This window comes from Chiloscyllium punctatum, chromosome 52 (assembly GCF_047496795.1).
Source record: "Chiloscyllium punctatum isolate Juve2018m chromosome 52, sChiPun1.3, whole genome shotgun sequence".
NCBI lineage: Eukaryota > Metazoa > Chordata > Chondrichthyes > Orectolobiformes > Hemiscylliidae > Chiloscyllium > Chiloscyllium punctatum.
In genome coordinates, this window is record NC_092790.1 from 18,340,340 (window position 1) to 18,349,519 (window position 9,180).

Below are 9,180 nucleotides of genomic sequence, written 5' to 3' on the forward strand. Positions count from 1 at the left end.
ATGCTAAATTGCCCGTAGTGTTAGGTGAAGGGGTAAATGTAGGGGAAGGGGTCTGGGTGGGTTGCGCTTCGGCGGATCGGTGCGGACTTGTTGAGCCGAAGGGCCTGTTTCCACACTGTAACTAAACTAATCTAAAACTCTCTTCAGTTATCCTTTCCCCTCTTCTTCTTCAAATCTCCAATGAGTATCAGCCAAAGTATTCATACATTACTCAGAATAGCAGCCACTGTGTGTATCATTGTCAGTTCTACTCTGATTACCTCAATGACTAAAGGGAACTGATGTACTGTGACCTGTGCTTTTTGCTTTCTGATGACAACATGAATTTTACTCCCTGACTGTTTGGCTCCTCAATCAGTGTCAGCGGCCTCCTGCCAATATTTCAGTTCCTGAAATCTTACTTTGCACTACATTAGAATAGATATTATTTGGTGCATTTCAGTTTCTAGCAGATCTTTTTTTCATTATGAACTTTGCTATGTGGATTTTCTCTGAACTTTATTTGGTCACAAGTCATTTGTACTCACTCTGAACTGGTCACTGTTATTTAAGGATTATTTTGAACATGATACTTGTGCGAATTTTAATTGTAACAATCTTGTGTTATTTGTTCCCTGCTTGCACTGTGAGATAGTGTTGTTCAGAATTTAAGGTTGGTTAAGGGTGAGTTTACCTCTCGTTATTGGCTGTGTAAAACAGGAGTGTGGTTTTTGATCTGCCCATGTGAACTTTCGGGAGGTGAATGATTATTACTCTCTCACAATCTGTCCCTGTCAGTTTCTGCCATCTGAATGTGTGATTGTAGTCATCAGTCTGTACCTGTCCATTCTTCCACAGTGATTACGTTAGTATAATTATCACAATCCCAGAATGCCTCTGATGTGAGAATGTGTAAGAGTATTTACTATTGCAGTGCCTATCAGTCTTTGCTATGAGACTGTTTGACTGGCTTTATCAATCTGTACCCGTTTCTTTCTGCTCAATGAATTTGTCTGTGTAATTTTCAGTCTCCCACTATCAGTCTCTGCTATGTGAATGTGGCAGTGCTTTTATCGGTATTACCTTATCCATTTCTCTGTTGGGAATATGTCAACGTGGTTATCAACATGTACCTGTCAGCTTCTGTTTTGTGAGTATCTCAGTTTAGTTAAACTTTTCCACACAGGTTGTGATCTGTGAATATGGCAGTCTAGTCATCAACCTGTACCTGTCAGTTCTTCCACAGTCATTATGTTTGTGTAGTTATCAGTCTATCCTTTAGGTCTCTGCTGTGAGAATGTGTAATTGTAGTTATTAATCTGTCCCTGTCAGTGTTTGCTCTGTGAATGTGAGAGTGTATTTACTAATTGGTCCCTGACAGTTTCTGCTATGTAAATGGGGGTTTTGTTATCCATGTCTTTATGTTCATTTCTGTTATGTGAATGTTTGATTGGCATTATCAATCTGTACCTGTCAGTTTCTGCTCAGTGAATATGTCGGTGTAATGAACAGTCTATCCCTATCAGTCTCTGCTACGAGTCTGTGTGAATGCTTTTATCAGTCTCACCTTGTCAGTTTCTGTGTTGTAAACATGGTCATAAATCTTTACCTGACATTTTCTGGTTTGTGAATATGAGAGTTTGGTTATCAATCTGTACCTGTCAGCTTCTGCTTTATGAATATCTACATTCGGCTTAATCTGTACCTGAATGTTTCTCTGGTGTGCATATGGCAGTGTAGTTATCTATCTGCACCAGTCTGTTTCTGTTAGGTGAATATGAGGGCAGTTATCAGTTAGAATGATTGTGTGGCTTTAAAAGGTGCATTTTGTCCTGTCCACAGTAGTTAACATACAACGCAATAAAGAAGAAATTTGAATAACTTAACTCTACTGGAATACTTAACAGAACAATGGATACAGTATATTTCCTAATTAACTGTTCCAATACAGTAATATTCCATAAACATCCTTGGCAAAAGACAAATTCAATAAAATATATTGTCTCACATCCGACTCCAGTAGCAGAAAGAGAATCTGCAGCTTCTGACTGTAACAGAGAGGAAAAAAAACTAGCTTTCCTGTCTTCAAGACACCGACAAATTTGCTGAAAACAAAACTAAAAATGTCATCCTGTGAGAGCTTGACCACACCCATTCAGGCTGCTTCTGTTGTTCCAACTTTAAAAGGAGCCTCAAACTGTTTACTCTCGTGCAGACTTCTTGACACTTCTGCCATAAAACAACAAGAAAGAAAGAACAAAATAAATATCTTCAAGCCACCATATCATCAAACCTTCCACCCCTCTTAAAAAGAGCTGATCAATATGCAGAGATGGTCTAATTTTTAAAAATTCCTTAGCCTTACACGATTAGTAAACAATACGTACACATTTCGTTGACTCTAAGCATGCAAACACTCACTACGACAGTCCACTTTTTCCTGCTATGTAACGCTTCCATCTTTTTTCATCAAAGTCACAACAACACCTTGGCAATTAGGTTCTCTTGCCCTGCCATGTGTGTGATTTGCAAATTAAATGGCTGTGATAGTAAGCTTCATCTAAACAGTATGTTAATTTTGTTCTTAAATGTCTCCAAAAACAATAAACTCAAGGTCTCCTTCTCCAACACAAAGTATTTCTGTTGATGAATCTTCAGCTTTCTGTAAAGATGCCCAATAGGCCTTAAAATGTTTGCTCTCGTGGCTCGGTGTCTCTGCCTTAAATTTGTTCTTCAAGAACGAAAAAACAAAAACCTGTTAAAGCCACAGTCTCAATCTCTCATTTCCTGCATTGTGGATATGCAAATTCATTTATCGACCTGTACCTGTCCATTCTTGTCACATGAACATGTAAATGTTGTCACTAATGTGTCCCTGTCAGTTATTGCAATTCAAGCGTGTGACTGTGGTTACAAATCTACCCTCTCAGTTTCTGCTGTGTGAATGTGAGTTTAGTTATCAATCTGTATCTGTCCAAACTGTAGGTGTGTCACATACACAAGGACACAGGTACACACAGATGTGCACACAGATGCCCACACACACCCTTATAGACACATACACTCCCACACTCACACATGCACCCCCTCACAGACTTAAGACACTCTGCACTCATTACAAACACAGACACACACTTTTTCACACTCACAACTCCCACCCCAGACAGACACACACACACACACAGGCAGACAAAGACCCACATGCACACATATAATTTGTGTGGTGAATTTGTACTTGCAGAGTTACATTGCACTTTTCTCAAAAACTGCATACATTCAGGTAGAACTCGGAGCTCAAAAAGTGCATGAATTTATGTAAAACTCTGTTATCTCACTTTTTAGATTAGAATCAATCTAAACATCAGGTCATAGACAGAGAACACAGGGGGCTAACACCTTCAACATATTGTCTAGCTATCATCATTGTTAACAGCTAACCCAAGAATGCAACTTTTAAAAAAGGGTTTTGTGATTTACACATGAAAGAAGTGAAACCATCACTGTATTCTAACAGATGAAAGGCTTAAGAGACAATCAATTTTTCAATGTATAATTTCAGTTACATCACACTACAAATTTTTGCTATAAATTCTGTGTTACGATCGAGTCCTCCACAATCACCTGATGAAGGAACGTCGCTCCGAAAGCTAGTGTGCTTCCAATTAAACCTGTTGGACTATAACCTGGTGTTGTGTGATTTTTGACAGTGATAGCACCAGTACTAAACCCAAACCCAGTATGGGGGATCAGGATCAAAGCACAAATATTACTTCCAAAAAAGGAGAGACTAAATGAGCTTGGACTGTTTTTTTCTAGAGCAGAGATGACTGAGGTGGGGGCACATGATTGTGGTGTGAAAGATTATGAGGCGTGTGGAGAGGGTGCATGTAGAGAAGCTGTTTACCTTGTTTGATTGATCAATCACAAGTGGTGATTGGGTTAGAATATGGTAAAGGATAAGGATTCTCACTATGGTGTAGGGTAAGGGTTAAATATATTGAGGGAAATCTCTTTCACTCAGCAAGTGGTGGAAATCTGGAAGATACTGCTTGGGAAGACAGTGGAGCCTAGAAACTATCACCTTAGTATTTGGATGAGCACTTGAAATGTCATACCATTTAAGGATATGGGACAAGTGCAGGAAATTAGCAAACCATCAGTGGTAGTTATTGTGGGTGCAGACACGATGCCTGAAGGGCTGTTCTGTGAAGTATGAGTATATGCATGTCAGCTTTTGCTCTGTGTTTCTCAGGGTGCAGTTATTAATTTGTACCTGTCAGTCTTTGATTTCTGACTATGTAATTGCTTTTATCATATGCCACCTGTCAAGTATATGTGAGATTTTGGATTAGTGGTGCTGGAAGGGCACAGCAGTTCAGGCAGCATCCGAGGAGCAGTAAAATCAACGTTTCTGGCAAAAGCCCTTCATCAGGAATACAGGCAGAGAGCCTGAAGGGTGGAGATAAAAGACCACTAATCCAGAATCTTGTTTCCAGCATCTGCAGTCATTGTTTTTACCAAGTATATGTGAGAGTCTAGTTATCAACTTTCAGGTTGTAGAGTCATACAGCCTTTGATCCAACTAGTCCACACTGACCAGATACCCTAAACTAATCAAATCTCATTTGCTAGCATGGAGTCATAGAGATGTATAGCATGGAAACAGACCCTTCGGTCCAACCCGTCCATGCTGACCAAATATCCCAACCCAATCTAGTCCCACCTGCCAGCGCCCGGCCCATATCCCTCCAAACCCTTCCTATTCATATACCCATCTAAATGTTGCAATTATACCAGCCTCCACCACTTCCTCTGGCAGAGCGTAGGTCTCTTTTACATCTTTCCCCTCTCTCCCTAAACCTAAACTCAGGGAAAAGACTTTGTCTATTTATCCTAGCCATGCCCCTCATGGTTTTATGAACCTCTGTAAGGTCACCCCCCAGCCTCTGATGCTCCAGGGAAACAGCCCTAGCCTGTTCAGCCTCTCCCTATAGCTCAAATCCTCCAACCCTAGCAACATCCTTGTAAGTCTTTTCTGAACCCTTTCAAGTTTTACAACATCTTTCCGATAGGAACGAGACCAGAATTGCACACAATATTCGAACAGCAGCCTAACTAATGTCCTGCAAAGTCGCAAAATGATCTCCTAACTCCTGTACTCAATACTCTGACCAATAAAAGAAAGCATACCAAACGCCTTCTTCACTATCCTATCTACCTGCAACTCCACTTTCAAGGAGCTATGAACTTGCATTCCAAGGTCTCTTTGTTCAGCAACTCTCCCTAGGACCTTACCATTAAGTGTATAAATCCTGCTAAGATTTGCTTTCCCAAAATGTAGCACTTGTCTGAATTAAACTCCTTGTGCCAATTCTCAGCCCGTTGGCCCATATGGTCACGGTCCTGTTGTGATCTGAGTTAACCTTCTTTGCTGTCCACTACATAGAACAGAGAAAATTACAGCATAGAACAGGCCTTAGGCCCACGATGTTGTGCCAAAACTTAATCCTAAAGTAAAATATAGTAACTTAACCTACGCACCCTTCAACTCACTGCTATTCATGTGCATGTCCAGCAGTCGCTTAAATGTCCCCAATAACTTCGCTTCCGCCACCTCAGCTGGCAATGCATTCCATGCATTCACAACTCTCTGCATAAAGAACCTACCCCGATATCTCCTTTATACCTTCCTCCTAATAACTTCAAACTATAACTTCTCATACCAGTCATTCCTGCCCTCGGGAAAAGTCTCTGGCTATTGACTCTGTCTATTCCTCTCATTATTTTGTACACCTCGATCAGATCTCCTCTCTTCCTCCTTCTGTTCTGAGAGAAAAGTCTGAGTTTATTCAACCTTTCTTCCTTAGGCAAGCCCTCCAGTCCAGGCAGCATCCTCTTCAAAGCCTCTGTATCTTTCCTGTAGTAGGGTGACCAGAGCTGACACAATATTCCAAATGTGGTCTCATCAGGGACTTGTAGAGATGCAGCAAAACCTTGTGGCTCTTAACATTGATGCCCCTGTTAATGAAAGCCAAAACGCCACATGCCTATGTGGCAACTTTGATCAATGTACTTGCATACCCAGATACCTCTGTTCCTCCACACTGCCAAGAATTTCCTCCAATTTTCGTATCACCTGCAAACTTATGAACTGTACCTCCAATGCTCACATCCAAATAATTTACGTAAATGACAAAAAGTAGAGGACCCAGCACCAATCCTTGTGGCACTCCACTGGTCACAGGCCTCCAGTCTGAAAAACAACCCTCCACCACCACCCTCTGTCTTCTACTTTTGAGCCAGTTTGAGGTCTTGCACTTTGGAAAAAATAATACAAGCATGGACTACTTTCTAAACGGTGAGAAAATTCATAAAGCCAAAGTACAGAGGGATCTAGGAGTGCTAGTCGAGGATTCTCTAAAGGTAAACATGCAGGTTGAATCTGTGATTAAGAAAGCGAATGCAATGTTGTCATTTATCTCAAGAGGGTTGGAATATAAAAGCAGCGATGTGCTACTGAGACTTTATAAAGCTCTTGTTAGGATCTATTTGGGTGGTTAGGCCACGGGCGGAGTGAGAAGCCTCATCGCTACAGGCCCAGCACGGTGGCTCTGCGGGAGATCTGCCGCTCCCAGAAATTCACCGAGCTGCTGATCCGCAAACTGCCCTTCCATCAGATCCTCCAACCCTGGTAACATCCTTTTAAATCTTTCCTGAACTCTTTCAACTTTCACAACATCCTTCCGATAGGAAGGAGAACAGAATTACATGCAAAATTCCAATAGCAGCCTAACTAATGTATGTACAGCTGCAACATGACCTCCCAACTCCTGTACTCAATACTCTGACCAACAAAGGAAAGCATACCAAGCGCCTTCTTCACTATCCTATCGACCTGCGACTGCACTTTCAAGGAGCTATGAACCTGCACTCCAAGGTCTCTTTGTTCAGCAACACTCCCTAGGGCATTACCATTAAATGTATAAGTCCTGCTAAGATTTGTTTTCCCAAAATGCAGCACCTTGCATTTATCTGAATTAATCTCCATCTGCCACTTCTCAGTCGATTGGCCCATCTGGTCCAGATCTGTTATAATCTGAGGTAACCCTCTTCACTATCTACTACACCTCCAATTTTGGTGTCAACTGCAAACTTACTAACTGTACCTCTTATGCTCACATCCAAATCATTTATGTAAATGACAAAAAGTAGAGGGCCCAGCACCGATCCTTGTGGCACTCCACTGGTCACAGGCCTCCAGTCTGAAAAACAACCTTCCACCACCATCCTCTGTCTTCTACCTTTGAGCCAGTTGTGTATCCAAATGGCTAGTTCTCCCTGTATTCCATGAGATCTAACCTTGCTAACCAGTGTCCCATGGGGAACCTTGTCGAACGCCTTACTGAAGTCCATATAGATCACATATAAACTCAACCCACAGAGAAACAGCTCCGGAAGGGACAGAAAAGGCAGGAAAATAGTTGTTGGAGGCTGATTTGCTAACGTGAAATGACATTTGGTCAATTTGAAAATGCCCGCCGAATTCACTCTGACAAACTCGTATAAATACACTCTCGTAGCATTTCTTCAAAACCGAGATAGCTGTCAGCGCGGACAGGAGGCGGGATCACTGTTTGATCTGTCTGTAACAGGCAGGAGGAGAGCGCAGGGTTTAAAACAGCCCAAACAAACAACCGAACTTGTACCAGCCGTGATTCAATCTAACCAACCCCGCCAATTCAAACAGCTTAAAAGCTAATGCAGTGTACACCGATAAAAGGACAGAATCTCACTTTATCTGTTTTATTTTATTACCCCCCGATTGTAATTAGGCCGAAGACAATGTGGAATTGCTGCCTGAACTGTCTGTAACAGGCAGATGGAAGGAACGTGCCAGGAAAACATGCGCAGCGTCCCAGAATCAAAACTGAACAAAGTAACATTCCTGAACGGGTCAGTGAAATACAAATACTACAATGTGTCACATTCGTGACTCGGTAGAGTTATAAGTCGCGAAGTGAAATAACCAAGTGGAGATCAATAAACCCTCCCTGTGTGATACCTTCCTCATTCACAGGTTTCCACTTTCATGAGTGTGTATTTGATTTATTCAGATCAATTAATGTCTAAGGTAGGTCTGCGCGCGGCGCCGGGACGGGGAACATTGGATCCGGGCTCAGCTCTTTCCTGAGAGATGTGGGTGGCTCTGATAAGAGCCTTTGGGTTCAGATGGTTATATATTACACCGACTGGTTCATTTCTTTGCTGCCGTCTTGGTCACTTTCGCTTTGGGCTTGGCCTTGCCTTTAGCCGGTTTGCTGAGGGGTTTGGGGGCTTTAGGGCCCTTGGTCTTTTTCACATTCTTCACGGGGGTCCGTTTCTTTGGCGCTGCTTTGCTCACCGCTTTCTTTGGCGATGCCGTCTTCTTACCGCTCGCTTTCTTGGCCGGGGATTTCTTGGCTACCACTTTCTTGGCTGTGGATTTCTTGACTGTCGCTTTCTTGGTCTTAGATTTCTTCGCTGTCGACTTCTTGACCGGTGATTTCTTCACGGCCGGTTTCTTGGCGGCCGCTGATGTTCCCGCCTTCTTTCCCGCTTTTGCCTTGACTGGATTCTTTGGGAGTTTGAAGGAGCCGGAGACGCCCTGGCCCTTGACCAGAACAAGGGAGCCGTTCGTCAGGCACCTCCTGATACTCATCTTGATCTGTGCATTTCGCTTTCCCACATCGATCCCGCTTCTCTCCAGCCCCTTCTTTACTGCGGACAGAGACGCCCCTTTGCGATCCTTGATATCCCCGACAACCTTCAGAATCAGCTCTCCCAACCCGGGACCGGGTGTTTTATTTCTGGGAGCCGCCGCCTTCTTCTTGGGAGCCTTGACTTTGGTGGGAGCGGAGGCTGGAGGAGCCGTTTCGGCGGCTGCACTGTCGCTCATGTTGAGAACTCTGCGCTGAATCTCTCTCTGGGTCAGTCTGAACTGGGTCAGCAATGAAGCTGTTGGCGGCGGCACTGAGCAACTTCAAGGCAGCGAGCGGACGGCGCAGGGACAACCTGCCGTCAGCTCCCTGTTCCTGCTGCTTCTCTGTGTTTCTCTAACGGCCTAAACTCTCCGATTCCTCTGAAATTCCGCATCTCCAGAGAGCCAGGCTCGATCTCTCCTCACCCTGACACGGGAAGGTTTACGACTGAAAAGTTTTCACT

General features: G+C 43.2%; 1 protein-coding gene across 1 annotated transcript; it reads right to left on the reverse strand.

Annotated features, from left to right (window-relative positions):
* Nucleotides 1-8,064: 8,064 nt before the first annotated feature.
* LOC140470985 (histone H1-like) lies at nucleotides 8,065-8,951 on the reverse strand. Its single transcript, XM_072566900.1, has one exon. It carries the CDS (start codon nucleotides 8,912-8,914, stop codon nucleotides 8,234-8,236), a length of 681 nt encoding a protein of 226 aa, XP_072423001.1. The 5' UTR covers nucleotides 8,915-8,951; the 3' UTR covers nucleotides 8,065-8,233.
* Nucleotides 8,952-9,180: the final 229 nt, after the last annotated feature.

Excerpts from the sequence above, each read along its gene's own strand:
- LOC140470985 (XM_072566900.1), bottom strand. The coding sequence starts at position 8,914 with ATGAGCGACAGTGCAGCCGCCGAAACGGCTCCTCCAGCCTCCGCTCCC.